At 40.2% G+C, this 20,214-nt stretch overlaps 2 protein-coding genes across 7 annotated transcripts in view; both read left to right on the top strand.

Moving 5' to 3' along the window:
* Window positions 1–5,287, top strand: part of ECPAS (Ecm29 proteasome adaptor and scaffold) — a 110,025-nt gene extending 104,738 nt beyond the window's left edge. For 5 of the 6 annotated variants that reach the window (XM_019966715.2, XM_070795274.1, XM_070795272.1 and 2 more), the window contains one exon: window positions 2,064–5,287. In XM_019966715.2, the coding sequence (XP_019822274.1) occupies window positions 2,064–2,203 (140 nt within the window). In that variant the 3' untranslated portion in view covers window positions 2,204–5,287. The remainder of the gene's footprint in view (window positions 1–2,063) is intronic. The other variant, XR_011568196.1, reaches the window with a different exon arrangement.
* An 11,888-nt stretch (window positions 5,288–17,175) lies between these two features.
* OR2K2 (olfactory receptor family 2 subfamily K member 2) lies at window positions 17,176–18,219 on the top strand. Its single transcript, XM_019965738.2, has one exon. It carries the CDS (start codon window positions 17,176–17,178, stop codon window positions 18,124–18,126), a length of 951 nt encoding a protein of 316 aa, XP_019821297.2. The 3' UTR covers window positions 18,127–18,219.
* The last annotated feature ends 1,995 nt before the right edge of the window (window positions 18,220–20,214 follow it).

The raw sequence follows: 20,214 nt of genomic DNA, 5'->3' as shown, positions 1-20,214 counted from the left end.
GAAAGAGACATATGTAACTCAGTGTTCATTGCAGCACTGTTTACAATAGCTAGGACATGGAAGCAACCTAGATGTCCATCAGCAGATGAATGGATAAGAAAGCTGTGGTACATATACACAATGGAATCTTACTCAGCTATTAAAAAAAAAGCACATTTGAGTCAGTTCTAATGAGGTGGATGAAACTGAAGCCCATTATACAGAGTGAAGTAAGTCAGAAAGAAATACCAGTACAGTATATTAATACATATATATGGAATTTAGAAAGATGATAATGATGATCCTATATGCAAGACAGCAAAAGAGACACAGATACAAAGAACAGACTTTTGGACTCTGTGGGAGAAGGCAAGGGTGGGATGATTTGAGAGAATAGCATTGAAACATGTATATTACCACATGTAAAGTAGATGACCAGTCCAAGTTCAATGCATGAAGCAGGGCACTCAAAGCCAGTGCCCTGGGACAACCCAGAGGGATGGGGTGGGGAGAGGTTTCAGGATGGGGGGACACATGTACACTACACCCGTGGCTGATTCATGTCAATATATGGCAAAAACCACCACGATATTGTAAAGTAATTAGCCTCCTCCTGAATATTCATTGGGAGGACTGATGCTGAAGCTGAAGCTCCAATAATTTGGCTACCTGATGTGAAGAACTGACTCATTTGAAAAGACCGTGATGCTGGGAAAGATGAAAGCGGGAGGAGAAGGGGACGACAGAGGATGAGATGGTTGGATGGCATCACCGACTCAATGGACATGAGTTTGAGTGAACTCCAGGACTTGGTGATGGACAGGGAGGCCTGGTGTGCTGCAGTCCATGGGGTCACAAAGAGTCAGACACAACTGAGCTGCTGAACTGAACTGAACTAAAATTAATTAGTTAAAAAAAAAAAAAGATTTAGTTTCTGTAGTGAATCTTGAGTTAGTCTTGGTTAATTACAGCAGGCGGCTGACAGTGGCAGGGCAGAACTCACTGCACTCATGTCAGTAAACAATGACGCACTGAAAAGTGAAGTTAGGAAAACGTTTAACAGTTAACTTCCCGAATCATCAAATTTGATTGCAGTTTTCTTAGTTGATTTTTTTTTTCTGTTTTCCTTTTTAAAAGCTGTCTTATACAGAAGTGATTTTATCTAATGGTCTGTTCTATCACTGGTAACAGGAGACTGGTAGCATTTCTCCAGTAGTGTATCTGCTGCTGACTTCAGAAGGAGGCCTCTTTTCTTTTTTTTTCTGTTTCCTGTTTTTTGTTATTTTAGCCATACGAATAAAGAATGAGGAAGATGGAACAGTTTTCTGTAGAGCCTTATGTATTTGCGGTTTCTCATTCTGTCTCTGTCCTTGCCTAGCAATTAAAGCATCTCTTAGGGCTCCGTCAAATAGGCTGTTTGTTTCAGTAGCATTGCACATCTCATAATCCCATTTTCCTTGTTGAAATGAAAGCTAGGAACTTAGATATATCCCTGGATTCTCGTGTTTGCCACATATGTATGCGTACATTCTAGATGAGGAAAATGAGGCTAAACAGTGAAATATCTAGCTTGAAACTCCATCATCAGAACGTATCAGAACCTCATAAACAAGATTTAGTATCTGACGTACTTTCTGAATTTCTAAAATTTTGAGCATGCATGTAGTTCTTCTATGCTTCTCTTAAAGGTGTAATAAAGTATCATCCGTTCAAACTGTCTCTACAGTTTTCAGATGTATTGATTTTTTTTTTTACTGAGCTTAGCTTACAAAGATATATTCAGCTCAGTTGCTGCAATGGCTTTTTGTCACTATGTGCCCTGTCTCCTGAGTGGCTTCAGTGACCCTTCATTCTCGTTGTCCCAGCAGCTCTGGAGGCAGAGGATGAAACCCCTGATAGGTCCTCAGGTTATTGTCAATAATTAGATTCTGAGACAACTGTTAAACCTGTGATCATTATATGCAGAACAGTTATTGCATTTACTTCAGGGATAGGATGTGTGGCATAAAAGCAGAAAGAATAGTTTGGGGTTTTCTGCTTGCTTCTTCTATAAGGATTCTTTTGTGTTTCTTATTTCCGTTCAGAATCGAAACAGTGGGCAAGTCTGACCCCTGAGTGCAGAGTGGTCCTGATTGAGTCTTTAGGAGCCATGGAGACAGACAGCAGACCTGAGCTGCAGGAGAAAGCATCGTTACTGAAGAAAACACTTGAAAGTCTGCAGTGAATTAGAAGGGGAAGAAAGAAAACAAGTGCCATGTTCACTGGGGTTTGAAACGGTGGTGTTCTTTGAAAAACCAAGTGGGGAAAGTAAAGATTAATCTGTAGCATGCATCATTCCTTGGCTGAAATAAAAAAAAAATGCCTTAAATTTTGTTCCTTATTAGCTTTATTTTACTCGATGTTTTAAAAGTATCTGGACTGGATAAGCTAAATGGAACCTTGGATGATATTTGACAGGTGGTTGTAGGTGAAACTGACAGAAATAGCTGTTGAAAGAATTAGAGCTGTTATTAAAGGAATAGACAAAGTTACAGCGGGAACCTGCATAAAAATCTTAGAACTGCATCCAAATTTTATAAAGTCCTTTCAGGAAGAGGGGCTGTGTAAATCACTTAGTTTAACCCCCTTCTGTAACCTGAAGAAACAGGCTATGAGATGATGTAGCTTCCATTCGGAGGCCTGTGCCGAGGCTGGAACCTGCATGTTTGATGACCTACCCAGGACACTTTTCTTTTACACCCTGCTGCCAATCAGTGCTAACCTTGACCTGCCTGAGAAATTCCCAAGATGAGAAGGTACAGCCGTCCTGGCACCAGAACTGAACTGACCCATTATGTAAGCACTCTTGGATTCTTGAAGTTCAGAAGCTGAACATTTATTTGTCTTATCATTTGTTTAGATGGTTGGCTTTTCGAATGGTTATCTACCAACCTTACAGATTGAGAGGGAGGGGAAATTGAGTTTCTATGTGATAATTCTAATCATCCTTCTTTTAAAAGCAGATGAAGGTAGGTTAGGACAGAAGTGTTCATTCTGTGGTGTGTATTTTGCAAAACTCCAACCAACAATGATGTCGTAAGTGCTTTGGTTTATATCATTTATAATCTCAAAACTGTAAAGGCAAATTAAAATTTTCTACCCACTTTTATGCTAACAATATGACTGTGAGACAGAAAGAGAAGCATTTTAATTAGCCATCTGGGAATAACATGATATCAGCTAGGGATTCTTTCTTTCCTTGTACTGCTCATACTCCTGCCCAGGGATGTCACGTAAGGGGGAAAGAAGTTTAAGTAAGTGTTTATCAAGGTGAATGGAGAACCCTCTAGCTCACCTTGGATTCCAAGCACAAAATTGACTTTCACTCAATTCTGACCCCTTACTGATGTTAACAGCAGGGTGGAAATTCCATGTTGTTATTTTTGGGGGCCTCTGTTAACCGAAGTGGAGCTTCCCAGGTGGCACTTACGGTAAAGAATCCATCTGCCAATGCAGGAGATGCTAAAGACATGTGTTCGATCCCTGGGCTGGGAAGATCCCCTGGAGCAGGAAATGAATTTTCTTGACTGTGACCCATAGTCAAAGTAACTTTTTACATCATGACCCAGAACTCTGTGTGTTTGTATGTGTGTGTGTGAGACAGAGACAGAGGATGAATAGAAAATCTTTAACTTAAATAAAATGTTTTGTGAAATGATATACTCTTAAGTGTGATCTGCTTTGATCCCTCCCCACCAGCTCCCCACCCCATTCTCAATGCCTTTCAGACCCACTGAATTCATTTCTGACTCATAAGTGGGTTGTTATAGTTTGAAAAACACTGCCCTAGATAGTACCTAAGCCTAGCTGTATATGCTATGTTTGGGGGTTGCTTCTGATTGGAAAAGGACTTTACAAATGAAAGTTTAAGTGTTTATTACCAAAATATCCTCCTAGCTGATACTAAATATAATTGTGAGTTTTGGCAGCATCATGAATTTTAAGTAAACTATCATGGATTTCCACTTGAGAGTTGTGTGTGTTTGGGGAAGAAAAAATCAACCCCATTTTTTAGAAAGCTTATGTCCTCACAGGACTTGGTGTTTTTCAGATCAGTATTTCCCCTTCCACTAAGTGCCCTCTGACTTTAGTTTTCAGTACCTGGGATACTCTTCCTAGGCAAGAATGCGGTGTAGATCAGGTATTAGCAGAAAGGAAGAGTGTAAGGGCAAGAGTTGTGCTCTTGGCTCATATCAAGTTTAAAACCTCATCAGATGTTATGCTTTTTAAACTTTTTGTTACTCAATAATGGGAATGTCCCATGGTGCTGAGAGAGGTGCTAAGATACTTGAACCTTAGTGCTTAGTGCTAGTGAATTAATTTGTTTTAGTTTTCTAAGCACGTTTCTAAGTTCTACACTTACTGCCTTCATCTTGACCAGCCAAGTCATTTGCACAGCTAGTAACGTTATTCATGGTCTCCCGATGCAGCTTGTGTTGGTGTGCATATGCACACGTACATGTATTTAAAAGAGTTAATAAGTGAGAGTTTGTAATTGTGGAATGGTGATACTGGTGAACAAATGGCAAAAGGACCTGTGAACGTCTGTATCTTTGGCCTTCACTTTCCAAAGCTATCTGAAACAGATCTTTATTATTTTTTCCCTAGGAACATTCAGTGCTACTCATGACATAAGCAACTGATTTAGAGGGTCTACTGAATTCCTTATTCCTGGAATACATATCGTCACAAATTTAACTGATAATGTGAACAGAAGGTACCTGAAATTTGGCAATTGGAAATCAAAGTATAAAACTGTCTTTTTGGTGATAAAGAGCAGCCACTTCTGTAATGTCTGTGTCAGATTTACAATCACCAGTGTGTCTGCCTGGAATACAGCGTACCCGCACGGCAACACCCGAGCGCCACAAATCCCCATTGCTTTGCCCTCCCATCTCTTCACTTGTGTATTCACTGATGAGAAAAGCAAAGGAAACAAGATGTGACTCTGTCGGTCTGTGCTCTAGTTGCGGTCGCACTGTGTGAACACTGTCTGCCCACCGGGGGAAGTCCTATCTGCTGCTGCCACAATATAGTCATGCTGCTTGTGAAGTGCAGGGAGTTGTTTTGACACTGGCACCCACTGTAATGTACAAACTGTTGTTAATGGATGTATATGTAACAGATTTTTGTATTTTATATGCAAAGTCTTCATAGAATCCTCTGCAATATGTACTGAGCTAGCAAAGCATGTGATAGTCTTGAAAGGAAAATCCTTCTGATGCCCAAGGAGATACTAAGTGGTAAATAAAAGCTGCATGATCAGTTCTTTGAAGTGGTCCATTAATTTTTACTGGTTCTCTTGGAAAAGAGTTCAACTTCAAGACATTGCTTAGTTATTCTTTAAAGACCAAAAAAGTCCTACTGCCTGCCATATTCTGAGCTACTTCTAACCAAGCAGAAATTGTTGGCTTAGGTGTCTGGGAATTTCAAGGCAAAATAGAAACAAGCAAGACACCTGAATAATTGCTGTCAAATACCTGGAGAAATGCAATCATTGAAAGATTGGATTTTTTGATAAAAGTAATCCCAGATGCGGTTCTGCTTTTGATCAAGATTAACATACCTGGCTATATACATAAAGTATCAGAGATTTGGTTTCATCCTATGTTGTAAACGGACACCAAAGTTTTAGGCTGTGGAAGATAGGCTTGAAGGTGAGAGATAACTTGCTCTTTCTCTCATAGCAGATATATAAGCCTTGAATGCTCCCGTTTCTGTTATGCTTTTCTTTTTCCCATCAAGCTAGTTCCAGATGAACTGAGTAGAATAACAGTTGGGTTTTTTTTTTTTTTTTTAAGTGGAACGTTCACAACCAGAGAGATGAAAATCACTAAAGGAAAAATCTCATTGATAAAGGCAAATATACAGTGAAGGTAGTAAAGCAACCCTATGAAAAGCTAGTAGGAAGGTTAAAAAAGTAGTAAAATCATCTAAATCCACAATAAGTAGTTAAGGGATCACAAAGCAAAAATGTAAATATGTAAATAGTAAATGTGGAACAGGTAAAAATGCAGAGTTGTTAAAATGCATTCAAACTTAAGGGATCTACAGTTTAATCATGTATTTGTATAGAGTGCTATATATAAACATAACCACAAACCAAAAAGTATATAATAACACCCATACAGAAAAAAGAAATCCGAACAGTACTAAAGATAGTCATCAAATCACAACCAAGCAGAGCTAAAAGAGGAAACAAGAGCGAGCTACAAAACAACAAAATATCAGTAAGTACATACCCATCAGTGATTACTTCAAATGTAAATGGACTAAATGCTCCAGTCAGAAGACAAAGTGACTGGATATAAAAACGAGACTTGTAAGTGAATAGCTGAAATATTCATAAGAGCTCAAAACTGACGACAGTCTAAATGTCTGTCAACTAGTGAATAAACCATTGTGATTTATGCAGTGGAATACTCAGTACTGATGAATATAAACATAAAGCACTATGCTAAGTGATGAGGCTGTGTATCATATAATTCTATTTATATGAAATTCCGGAAAAGGCAAAACTAGTGACAGATGAGATCAGTAGTTTGGAGGCATAGGATCAGAGTAGATTGCAAACGGGCACAAAATAAGGTCTTAGGTGTTTGGAGTGTTCTATATCTTGATTATGGTCATCAACCAAATCGTGTTTCAAATGTATTTAAAACAGTTCTCCTTGTCCACAAAATTAGATTTAACCCACTTCAGTTCAGTTCAATTCAGTCACTCAGTCGTGTCCGACTCTTTGCGACCCCATGAATCACAGCACGCCAGGCCTCCCTGTCCATCACCAACTCCTGGAGTTCACTCAAACTCATGTCCATCAAGTCGGTGATGCCATCCATCCATCTCATCCTCTGTCGTCCCCTTCTCCTCCTGTCCCCAATCCCTCCCAGCATCAGGGTCTTTTCCAATGAGTCAACTCTTCACATGAGGTGGCCAAAGTATCAGAGTTTCAGCTTCAGCATCAGTCCTTCCAATGAACACCCAGGACTGATCTCCTTTACGATGGACTGTTTGGCTCTTCTTGCAATCCAAAGGACTCTCAAGAGTCTTCTCCAACACCACAGTTCAAAAGCATCAATTCTTTGGCGCTCAGCTTTCTTCACAGTCCAACTCACATCCATACATGATCCATTTAATTTGGTGTAAAAACTATTTATGATGTCATTACCGCTTAATTTTAACAACTTAAAAAATTTATGCTTCTACCTGACTCTTGTCAATGGAAACAACTTTCAGAGGCAAGAGTGCCAAATTAGAAATTTATGTTTAGAAAATAAGGCTTCTTGAGACCCCTGTTTACCATTAATTCCATTGTGTGCTTGGAATCTGGGGAGAAGCCTCCATGGGCCCTTTGTATATTTGTGCTCACAGAATTCCGTCTTGAAAAGTATGCAATCTGGGTGCTTTTAGGTGTTCTTTTGTATATGTAACTCCCAATATAATACTTTAAATCCTTTGACAAAATAACAATCTGTTTAAATCCCTGGAGAATATAGATTCACAAAATGTATCCTATTTTAATTAGTTTTACCAAAGGTTTTAATTTTGAGATCAGCCCACCAGTTCTGCCCCCAGCTTGCAAAAACTCCTGTGCAAAGGAAAAAAGTCTCTAATCCAAAGTCCTTATCAAGTTCATACTACACGTTCTCACACATACCCTTAAATAGTCTGAATTCCTGCCGGAGGCTCCATGGGGTATAAAAAAATGACTATTGTTTTAGGGTACTAAATTTTGGTTACTTCGTTAGGAAACAATAGGAAACTGATACTTGTGATAGTAAATTTTCCTGCTATGTTGGAAAGTCACTTAAAATCTACTAAAGGTGATGTAAGCATGTTATTTCACATACCAGTTTTCACTCCTAATTATATACTCAGACTTGTACCAAAAGATACACATGCAGGTTTGTAACAGCATTGGTTGAAGTAGCCAAAAAGTGAAGCCAATTAAAATGTCTAGTGTCTAAAAACAGAATAGTGGATAAAGTATGTTATCATCATAAAATAGACTATGATATAGCAGTAAAAAATGAACAAACAGCAGCCACACTCATCAACATGGATCTTGCAAGCCTACTGTGGAGGGAAGGAAGAAAAATGTATACTGCCTTATGGCATAAAATCAGCAGGTGATGCTCCATGTGTGCTTGAGAAGAATGTGTATGTGGATTTGTATATTTTGTTGGATGGTGTGTTCTATAGGTGGTGTTAAATCTAGTTGATTTATAGTGTTGTCAATCTCCTATATCTTTATTGATATGCTGCTGCTGTTGCTGCTAAGTCGCTTCAGTCGTGTCCGACTCTGTGCGACCCCATAGACGGCAGCCCACCAGGCTCCCCCGTCCCTGGGATTCTCCAGGCAAGAACACTGGAGTGGGTTGCCATTTCCTTCTCCAATGCATGAAAGTGAAAAGTGAAAGTTAAGTCGCTCAGTTGTGTCCGACCCTCAGCGACCCCATGGACTGCATGCAGCCTACCAGGCTCCTCGGTCCATGGGGTTTTCCAGGCAAGAGTACTGGAGTGGGGTGCCATTGCCTTCTCCGTATTGATATGCTATCTAGTTTCTTTTTTTATTTTTAATTTTATATTGGAGTATAGCGGATTAACAGTGACAGTTTCAAGATGGACAGCAAAGGAACTCAGCCATACATATACATGTATCCACTATTATCTAGTTTGTTTTTTGAGATTTCAGTATTAAATTCTTCAACTATTACTGTTAATTGTCTAGTTCTCCCTCTGTCAGTTTCTGTTTTAAGTGTTTCGGGGCTCTGCTTTTCATATGTGTATATGTAATTGGTATGTTATGGCAACAAAGGATGAGGTAGTTAGAGTGCATCACTATTACGGTGCACATGAGTTTTAACAAACTCTGGAAGATAGTGAAGGACAGGGGAAGTCTGGTGTGCTGCAGTCCACGGGGTCCAAAGAGTCAAACATGACTTAGCGACTGAAGAACAACAACAAACTGTTATGTCTTCTTGATGGATTGACCTTTCTATCATTTTTTAAAATGGCCCATATTTTCCTGTTTCTTTAAATGTCTCATTTTTTTTGTTGTTGAAAACTGGACATTAAAACATTATATGGCAAATCTGGAAATGGGATTCTCTTCCCATTGCACAGTTGCCACTTGCTCTGTTCTTTTTTAGTTACTTCCTGAACCAACTCTGTAAAGTCTCAGTTCTTTATTGGACTTGATCACCTAACTCTGTTCAGTTAGCCTGGTGGTCAGCTAATGATTGGACAGGGATTTCCTTAAATGCCTTGCAAACCACAAGTTCCCCATTCTGGCAACTACTCCTGTTCCTCCATTAGCCACAGCTCCATTACCAAAGACTGTTGTATTTATATGACTTTAACTGAATTTTTTGGAATAACAGAGGGAGTAGAGAATAGCTAAGACCTGCCAACAGCCTAAAATTCAATATAAGGTATCTCTGTTTTTATAGATCCTTACTTAGCCTTCCCTATCAGACCCTCAGGGCTCGGTCCATCTTCCCTGCTTTGTTGAGCAGCTTCACCACCTCATCGTGGATGATGCACCCCAGGGCCACGTCTAGAAAGGCTGGGGCGGGGGGTGGTGCCGTTGTAGATTCCCTCACTGCCAGCGAGCAGCCGTCCACGTGTTTGTCCACGTGTTCATTCATGTGTTCGATCACGTGTTCAGTGTTGTTGCGCCTCCAGGCCCTGTTCAGTTCAGTTCAGTTCAGTCGCTCAGTCATGTCCGACTCTTTGCGATCCCATGAATCACAGCACGCCAGGCCTCCCTGTCCATCACCAACTCCCAGAGTTCACCCAAACTCACGTCCATCGAGTCAGTGATGCCATCCAGCCATCTCATCCTCTGTCGTCCCCTTCTCCTCCTGCCCCCAATCCCTCCCAGCATCAGAGTCTTTTCCAATGAGTCAGCTCCTCGCATGAGGTGGCCAAAGTACTGGAGTTTCAGCTTTAGCATCATTCCTTCCAAAGAAATTCCAGGGCTGATCTCCTTCAGAACGGACTGGTTGGATCTCCTTGTAGTCCAAGAGACTCTCAAGAGTCTTCTCCAACACCACAGTTCGAAAGCATCAATTCTTCAGCGCTCAGCCTTCTTCACAGTCCAACTCTCACATCCATACATGACCACAGGAAAAACCATAGCCTTGACTGGATGAACCTTTGTTGGCAAAGTGATGTCTCTGCTTTTGAATATGCTGTCTAGGTTGGTCATAACTTTCCTTCCAAGGAGTAAGTGTCTTTTAATTTCATGGCTGCAGTCACCATCTGCAGTGATTTTGGAGCCCCCAAAATTGAAGTCTGACACTGTTTCCACTGTTTCCCCATCTATTTCCCATGAAGTGATGGGACCAGATGCCATGATCTTCATTTTCTGAATGTTGAACTTTAAGCCAACTTTTTCACTCTCCACTTTCACTTTCATCAAGAGGCTTTTGAGTTCCTCTTCACTTTCTGCCATAAGGGTGGTGTCATCTGCATATCTGAGGTTACTGATATTTCTCCCGGCAATCTTGATTCCAGTTTGTGTTTCTTCCAGTTCAGCGTTTCTCATAATGTACTCTGCATATAAGTTAAATAAGCAGGGTGACAATATACAGCCTTGACGTACTCCCTTTCCTATTTGGAACCAGTCTGTTGTTCCATGTCCAGTTCTAACTGTTGCTTCCTGACCTGCATACAGGTTTCTCAAGAGGCAGATCAGGTGCTCTGGTATTCCCATCTCTTTCAGAATTTTCCACAGTTTATTGTGATCCACACAGTCAAAGGCTTTGGCATAGTCAATAAAGCAGAAATAGATGCTTTTCTGGAACTCTCTTGCTTTTTCCATGATCCAGCGGATGTTGGCAATTTGATCTCTGGTTCCTCTGCCTTTTCTAAAACCAGCTTGAACATCTGGAAGTTCACGGTTCACATATTGCTGAAGCCTGGCTTGGAGAATTTTGAGCATTACTTTACTAGCGTGTGAAATGAGTGCAATTGTGCGGTAGTTTGAGCATTCTTTGGCATTGCCTTTCTTTGGGATTGGAATGAAAACTGACCTTTTCCAGTCCTGTGGCCACTGCTGAGTTTTCCAAATTAGCTGGCATATTGAGTGCAGCACTTTCACAGCATCATCTTTCAGGATTTGGAATAGCTCAACTGGAACTCCATCACCTCCACTAGCTTTGTTCGTAGTGATGCTTTCTAAGGCCCACTTGACTTCACATTCCAGGATGTTTGGCTCTAGGTCACTGATCACACCATCGTGATTATCTGGGTGGTGAAGCTCTTTTTTGTACAGTTCTTCTGTGTATTCTTGCCATCTCTTCTTAATATCTTCTGCTTCTGTTAGGTCCATACCATTTCTGTCCTTTATTGAGCCCATCTTTGCATGAAATGTTCCCTTGGTATCTCTAATTTTCTTGACGAGATCTCTAGTCTTTCCCATTCTGTTGTTTTCCTCTAGTTCTTTGCATTGATCGCTGAAGAAGGCTTTCTTATCTCTTCTTGGTCTTGATCTCTTGCCAAGATGTGTTCCCGAAGCCCCTGGCTGCGCTCGCGATAGCTCGAAAAGCAGGTGGTCGGCGGTTTCAGGGGCTCGCTGGAGTTCGGCCCTGGGCACCTGTCTGTCGTGCAGCGAGCTCCTGACCAAGAAGCAGATGATCTGGTGAAATGCGGCGACTAGAAGCCCTGGTGAGTCCTCTTTCGTCCTTGTTTCCAAACAATCTCCCTGACCGTGTGGAAGAATCCTCTGTACCATGGGTTTAGGGGCCGTCTGGTCGCGGATAAACTTCACCTGGATGGTCTCCATGGGCGCACAACCATCAAGGCGTCGGCCTTGTGGGCATCCCGGCCTCCCAGCAGCCCGCCTGCTGTCCCGCGGTCCCTGGGCATCTCATGTGTGGGTGCTGAGGGACGCAACCATCTGGGATCTGATGGCTGACGGCTGGAGCTGTAGAGTCGGGAGGAGGCCTCAGTGCAGCGTGGGGAACCAGGGCTGCGGACCTTCTGCCACGCTCAGGACCGGGCCATGCAAGCGGGCATAGGCCTGCTCCTGCATCATCATGCACCCTGTGGGCAAGGTGATGCAAACTGCCATGTGAGCACTAGGCCACCTGCCGGGACCTGGCCTTGATATTTTTGAAAAGTATCAGCTGGTTATTTTGTGGAGTATCCCCCAGTTTAATTGACTAGTTTTCCCTTATGATTAGATTCAGGTTATGTACTTTTGAGAGGAATACCCCAGAAGTGCTATTGTGTCCTCAGGGGAGGCACGTGGATATCAGTTTCAGTTCAGTCGCTCAGTCCTGTCCAACTCTTTGCGACCCCATGGACCGCAGCAAGCCTGGCCTCCCTGTCTATTACCAACTCCCGGAGTTTATGCAAACTCATGTCTATTGAGTCTGTGATGCCAACCAACCATCTCATCCTCTGTCGTTCTCTTCTCCTCCTGCCCTCAATCTTTCCCAGCATCAAGGACTTTTCAAAGGTGTCAGTTCTTTGCATCAGGTGGCCAAAGTATTGGAGTTTCAGCTTCAGGATCCGTCCTTCCAATGAATATTCAGGACTGATTTCATTTAGGATGGACTGGTTGGATCTCCTTGCAGCCCAAGGTACTCTCAAGAGACTTTTCCAACACCACAGTTCAAAAGCATCAATTCTTTGGTGCTCAGCTTTCTTTATAGTGCAACTCTTACATCCATACATGACTACTGGAAAAACCATAGCTTTGACTAGATGGACCTTTGTTGGCAAAGTAATGTCTCTGCTTTTTAATATGCTATCTAGGTTGGTCATAACTTTCCTTCCAAGGAGTAAGCGTCTTATGATTTCATGGCTGCAGTCACCATCTGTAGTGCTTTTGGAGCCCAAGAAGATAAAGTCTGTCACTGTTTCCACCACTTCCTCATCTATTTGCCAGGAAGTGATGGGACCAGATGCCAGGATCTTAGTTTTCTGAACATTGAGCTTTAAGCCAACTTTTTTCACTCTCCTCTTTCACTTTCATCAAGAGGCTCTTTAGTTCCTCTTCAGTTTCTGCCATAAGGGTGGTGTCATCTACATATCTGAAATTATTGATATTTCTCCCGGCAATCTTGATTCCAGCTTGTGCTTCTTTCAGCCCATCGTTTCTCATGATGTACTCTGCATATAAGTTAAATAAGCAGGGTGACAATATACAGCCTTGACTACTCCTTTTCCTATTTGGAACCAGTCTGTTGTTCCATGTCCAGTTCAAACTGTTGTTTCCTGACCTGCATATAGATTTCTCAAGGTCACATGGATATATGTCCCATTATTGGTGATGTTAAGGTATCCGGTATAAAGCTATTACTATCTTGTTTTTGAAATTAATAAGTAGTTTGCTGCAAGATACATTGACATCATGTAAATATCCTGTCTCTTATCCAACTTTTGCTTGTGCAACTTTGATATTTACATTTACCTGCAGTAACACTTTACCTATGATAATCTATTACTGTAACAGCCCATCCTTGATTGATGATTTTCTAACTACATTGTTCTTCCATGTTTATAGTTTCGCATTCTGCTGTAAGGAAGACTCTGCCTTCTTCCCTTCCTTCCAAAAAAATTGATGCACTTATCCCCTTCTATGGATTATAATCTGCTTTTACCATTATTTACTTTGATGCTCAAAATAATCTGTCCCAGACCTGGCCAATGGGAGCCTCATCAAGTGGGCTCCTAAAGCCCTTTGATATATCCCAGTTGTTCTTTGCACACTTTCTTACTGATATAGTGCAATAAATTACTGCAAGCAGGTATGGATGTGAGAGTTGGACTGTGAAGAAGGCTGAGTGCTGAAGAATTGATGCTTTTGAACTGTGGTGTTGGAGAAGACTCTTGAGAGTTCCTTGGACTACAAGGAGATCCAACCAGTCCGTTCTGAAGGAGATCAGCCCTGGGATTTCTTTGGAAGGAATGATGCTAAAGCTGAAACTCCAGTACTTTGGCCACCTCATGCGAAGAGTTGACTCATTGGAAAAGACTCTGGTGCTGGGAGGGATTGGGGGCAAGAGGAGAAGGGGACGACAGAGGATGAGATGGCTGGATGGCATCACTGACTTGATGGACGTGAGTCTGAGTGAACTCCGGGAGTTGGTGATGGACAGGGAGGCCTGGCGTGCTGCGATTCATGTCCGCAAAGAGTCGGACATGACTGAGCGACTGAACTGAACTGAATCTTCTCCTTTACCTGCACTAGCCTTGATATCAGCCATTTCTCTAAGGAGCTATGTTTCCTTTTAATTGAGAATTGCCTTTAGAAACAAAGGTGTGGGTGGGGGCTGTGTCTTTTGTTTTAAGGCCCTCTCAATATATGTAATTGAATAATTTTTTTTTTTTTAAGTCGCTAAGCTGAGTCGTGTTCGACTCTGTGATCCCATGGACTATACAGTCTATGAAATTCTCTAGGTCAGAATACCGGGGTGGGTAGCCTTTCCCTTCTCCAGGGGATCTTCCCAATCCAGGGATCGAACCCAGGTCAGATCTCTGCCATTGCAGATGGATTCTTTACCAATTGAGCTATCAGGGAAGCCCAATTGAATAAAAGTTCTGATCCTTTGCTGGGACAGGTGGCTTAATGAGTAAACTTTCTTCCTTTAATCTCCGAAAACTAGGGAGCAGTTTCACAAATGAAAAAAGATACGTGTAGTTTTACAAGTAAAAAAAAAATACAGGTTTTAGAATTTTAGGGCTCTCTTTTCTCTATACACTGTGAAGTACTCTAACTGTAATCTTTCAAGAAAAAAACTCTTCATTGGCTGGATTGGACAGAGAGGAGAAAGAAAATTCTGTTTTTATGAGTTCTTTGAAATTATTTTGGGAGAACTGTGGTTCACTCTTTGTCTCAATGTTTAAAAGTTTGATATAATTGGATCTTTGGGACTTTATCCCTGAAGGATCTAAAGTTTCAAACCTCTGCATGAACTTTATAGCTGCTGAACTTTAAATTGTTCAGGGACAACAGGTATTCCCCCAAAACAACAGAGCATTTAAATTTGCATAGTATTTCAATTGTTACACTTTGGCATTTTTAGTTACAGAGGTAACAGACAATTCTTCTGAAAGAAATGATTTGCATTGTTGACTTTTAAGGAATATGTTTAACATTTTAAACATGGGTGCAATTCATTCTTTCTTGCACATAGCTAAGTTTATGATGTATATCATAAACAATATTTTAATTGGCATTGGTGATAGGGAATTCAGTTTTTCTTGGCTACTATTTTTAAACAATAGAAGATGTCAAGTCCCAGGCAACTGAGCTGATTTTAAATTCTTGAAAAAACTGTTTTCATTGCTAAAGAACAGCAGTCTTAAAACCTGTTTCATTGAAATCAACTCCTGCAGTAATATAATAAATTTTTTGTAGGAAATTTGTTAAATATAAAATCTGGTAGAGAAGTTTCTAAGAAGTCATCTCTTAACTAACAAATAAATAAGAACTAACTCCTAGGATGTAGGAAAAATGAAGTTCTTAGGAAGAAAAGCAGAAACTCTGCCTGCTCAGTCACCACAGAGGGCAGTAGTACTGACAAGTATTCTCTAAAATACTCAGAGTATTCAGGATTACTGATAATGTTTGGAGCTCGATGTAAGCTGTTGGAGGTCTGATAACTAAACAGGAAAAAATATTGCCAGGTTTGATAATAGACTGGATATGTGATACAGTGAGGAAGAGGTCAGAGGTAATAATGTAATAGAATGAAAGGTATTTGACAAATATGTCCCTGTTATACAGCCATGATATAAGGCATTGCCCACGACATTATTATTTTCACCATCACCATTTAGGCCAGGTGTTTAAGTACGAAGACCTGGAAGACAAATGATAATATTGACTGAAATTAACAAATTAGTGATGAGAAAGTGAAGAGTGAATTGCTGCAAGATAAACCATATAACTGAGGAATTTACCTGTGAAAGGAAGAGCAAAAATAGGATGCAATTTGTGTATGTAGCATGACAATGAAGGGAATTTTTAAGAACAGTATATTTGAAAATAGAAAGGAAAGAACTAGTGGGGAAAGGAAAAAGACTGATGGTGATAAAGAACAACATCAGTGCATAAGCAAGGTAAGTTAAAAAAATTTTTTTTGGTTAATTATGGGAAATGTAAAAATAAAAGAAATAAAACCTTAAGTGTGATGTAGATTTAAAAAAAAAGTGTCTTGTAGATAATTAGATGATCTGTAATCTTTTTTTGTTATATTCACTCATCTGTTTTAGATTCCACTATTAGTGATATCATACAGTATTTGTCTTTGACTGATTTTACCAAGCACAATATCCTCCAAGTTTATCCGTCTTGTTGCAGAGATTTTAAGATAAGTTTTAAAGGGAGTTTCATTTCTACATTTCCTGAATCTTCATGAGTTTTAGTGTATAACAGGAGTATTGCCTGGATATAATTTTTAAAACTATTTACATACTCACAACGATATGGGCCCCTATAATGAATAAAACTTTATAGTGGATGTAACAATTTTTAAATGAGGTGGGTTATTTTGCATGACTTGTAAACTGGCTCTTACATAGAATCAGAATGGGTATCTGCAACACTACAAACAATGTCACCATTTTTGAAACAAGTATATGGACCTCCAAGCTGTTAGCTGGCCAGAACTTCATAGGTGTTAGTTTAAAATTCATTTACTTGTTCCTTCCAAGAATTCTCCTTTTCTTCCAGTGAAGATCATTACCGGTTTTTATTTTTACAAATGTGCTTTCTTTTCTTCATTTATTTGACTGACTTTTCTAATTAGTGCTCAATAATATATTCATTGTTCTTTCATATTTTTCATCACTGAGTACTTTCAACTGTTTACTGAAGGCCCGCTGTGTGCCAAGCAAAGGATTACAAGCTGAGACTCACATATTAAATTTGTTTATTCTTGTTTTCAAATTCACTCTTCTCTAAATTTTGTTTTGAAAGAAGCAACTTTTTATGTAGATCTAACCTGTTTCCCCTCCTCTTCGATCAATAGATACATTGTCCTGTGACTTTTTGTGGTAAAATTGTGTTTTTAATAGTGGAAATAAGTGCAAAAGTGTTTTCCTAAGTCAATGAACATTATACTTTATCTATCCGTTTTTGTCCTCAGATAAAGCGAATAGAATCATATTAGAATAACTACAGGTAAAAGGAAGCGAATGCAAGGCGAAAATCTCACCAGCTGGAGTTTCTTTTTCCTGGAAGGTTTTTCTAGATACCCAAAGTTAGAGATTGTTCTCTTCATCTTCAGCCTTTTAATGTATCTGATAACCCTCTTGGGCAACAGCATTCTTATTTTAATCACTGTCGTAGACTCACGCCTTCAGACTCCCATGTACTTGTTCCTTGGAAATCTCTCTTTCATGGATATTTGTTACACATCTGCTTCGATTCCTACTTTGCTGGTGAACTTGCTGTCATCCCAGAAAACCATCATCTTTTCTGGGTGTGCTGTACAGATGTATCTGTCCCTTGCCATGGGCTCCACGGAGTGTGTGCTCCTGGCTGTGATGGCGTATGACCGTTATGTGGCCATTTGCAGCCCGCTGAGATACCCCGTCATCATGAACAGACAGGTCTGTGTGCAGATGGCCACCATCTCCTGGGTGACGGGCTCTCTGACAGCCCTGCTGGAAACCAGCTTCGCCCTACGGATACCCCGCTGTGGGAATCTCATTGACCACTTCACGTGTGAAATTCTGGCAGTGCTGAAGCTAGCTTGCACACGGTCTCTGCTCATGGACACAGTCATGCTGGTGATCAGTGTGCTCCTCCTGCCCATTCCAATGCTCTTAATTTGCATCTCTTATGTCTTCATCCTTTCCACTATTCTGAGAATCAGCTCAGCAGAGGGCAGAAACAAAGCTTTTTCTACTTGTGGTGCCCACTTGACTGTGGTCATCTTGTATTACGGGGCTGCCCTCTCCATGTACCTAAAGCCTTCTTCATCAGGCTCACAAGAAATAGATAAAATCATCTCATTGCTTTATGGAGTGCTTACGCCTATGCTGAATCCCATAATTTACAGTTTAAGAAACAAAGAAGTCAAAGATGCGGTGAAAAAAGTGCTGGGCAAAATGTACTTACAACAAACACAGGAACATCTCTGACTGTGTGTCCGTGATTTTTTTCCAGGGGTGTGTCCTTGGCGGAACTCACCAGAAAAATTCAAGACAATATACTCACGCTCAGTAAACTAACTTGTGCGTGACCTTCGTCACTTTACAGTTGTGAAATAGGTGTGTATAGAGTGATTGCCTGTGGATGGTGGTAGGTTCCAATTTGCATTTAGTTGTAATTTCTGTCTTTTCTGTCTTATGGTTGTGAGGAGTTTGGGGCTATAGAGTCATCACACTTTTGTTCCAGAAGGAAACTTGGATGAATTTAGTCTGTAAACTCTGGTGCCGGAAGAAACTTGTCTATCATCTCTGCCCTAAATCCTTTCCAGAATGAAGTGGGAGCATAAAAGAAACAAAGACACAATGGCCTTGGTTACTTAAGCAATAAACAGAATCTTTGAAAAATTAAAATACTTGGCTCATCATCACACAGTTGTAAAATTGGAACTGTAACCCTCATCCTTTGGGTTTCTTCGCAAGAGCTTGTTCTACATGCTGAGTGGCTAACTACCCTTCCTCATTGAAAACTCCTCATTAAAACTCTTGACTTCTTGAGTAAGGTTGTAGTGCCTGCTTGATTTGCTCACTTGCTAACTTTGCTTTTCCAAGCACCTAGATGCTTGCATAACTTGTGTGTGTTTCTATGTCAATATACCACCAGTACTACCAATTAGGTCTTTTTTTATGTGTGTATGTCTTTTTTTCTTCATTGAATGATTGACTTCACAAAGTCATGGATTCCTATTATTTTGTATCTTTTATGTTTGCATAAGTCAGTAAACTAATACATTTATCATCTTTGAATTAGTCACTGTATTTGAGAAGTAAATACCACTTGTGAAAATTATGAAGAAGAAACAGCATGGGCAATGAGGTCTGTTGCTTTGTAAATCATCTTAAAGTGATATTTGATAGTAGAATTTTATTAAAGTAGCAGAGCTGGATTTTAGAATGAATTTTCTGTCTCCTGGAGTTAGCTGTAATATGTGTGATACCAAATGTAAACCGGAAGAACTGGAGTTACAGAAGTAACGGAAATCTTTACTGCAGAGAGTGAACTATGAGAATTTGAAGACATAGACACTGAATACCCTTAGTAATTAGTATATCAGCTTTGACAAAGGGAACTGAGCTAGTTGACATGAGTCACTGAAGCAGGTTATAAATGACCCTTATGTCAGAAGAGGACCCAGGATGGAACCTAGGCAGATATCTCCCTAGTAGCTCTTGGCTAAGAGATTAGGAGTTACAGTATTACAGCCATATGTTACCCAAAGTTGCTGAGAAAAACAGGAAGTCAATATAAATATAAATGTGTTTCATATGTTACAGACAGTACTAAAGGAAATTACTGGCAATTGGTACATTCTGTCATTTAGATTAGACTCCATATCAATCAGTTTGGGTTAAACTCTGTCTCAATTACAATCCCTAATTTTATAGAGTCTTGGGTGAGGGATTCTTGTCAGGTATTAAAAAGAGGAATATATTTGACAAAAAGGTACAACCACCAATGACAGTCAGTTCCTGAAAGATTAGTAACATGACCAGGTTTATGCTTTTTTAAAAAATTGAATCATGTCACTTCCCATTTAAACCCCTTATTGGCTTTTTATTACCCTAAAGCTTGAAGTCCTTAAGATGACATGCATGGGCTTTCAAAATCTGATTACCCACCATTTATATTCTTTGCTTTGGGAAACTCAGATTCCTTTTCCTTCTACAAAACTGGTGTGCTGTGTCTTTTTATTGAAAGCATTCATCAAAATTTGTAATCTGATAATAATTTGTGGGTTTGTTTAATATTTCTCTCACTAGTCTGTAGGTTCTTTGAGGCAGGGACCATATCAATTTCATTTACCACTGGAGACCCAGAGCTTAGCGCAAAGTCTGGCACAGGAAAGGCATTCGGTGCATACTTTTGTGAAGCACCAAGTGCTCAGTGAACATCTGTTGAATACAAATATGCATATAATAAACTTTTGATGGCTGTTCAATTAAGTACTTGACCATTCCTGTAGTGAGAGAGATGAGGATGTCAAAGGTGGCTTCTGGGTGTCAAAGAAGCCTGATATGTCA

Source organism: Bos indicus, chromosome 8, assembly GCF_029378745.1.
Source record: "Bos indicus isolate NIAB-ARS_2022 breed Sahiwal x Tharparkar chromosome 8, NIAB-ARS_B.indTharparkar_mat_pri_1.0, whole genome shotgun sequence".
Lineage (NCBI taxonomy): Eukaryota > Metazoa > Chordata > Mammalia > Artiodactyla > Bovidae > Bos > Bos indicus.
This window is presented reverse-complemented; position numbering and strand designations above follow the sequence as displayed.

Bases quoted from the DNA above. Each gene is read 5' to 3' on its own strand.
- OR2K2 (XM_019965738.2), top strand. From the start codon at position 17,176: ATGCAAGGCGAAAATCTCACCAGCTGGAGTTTCTTTTTCCTGGAAGGT.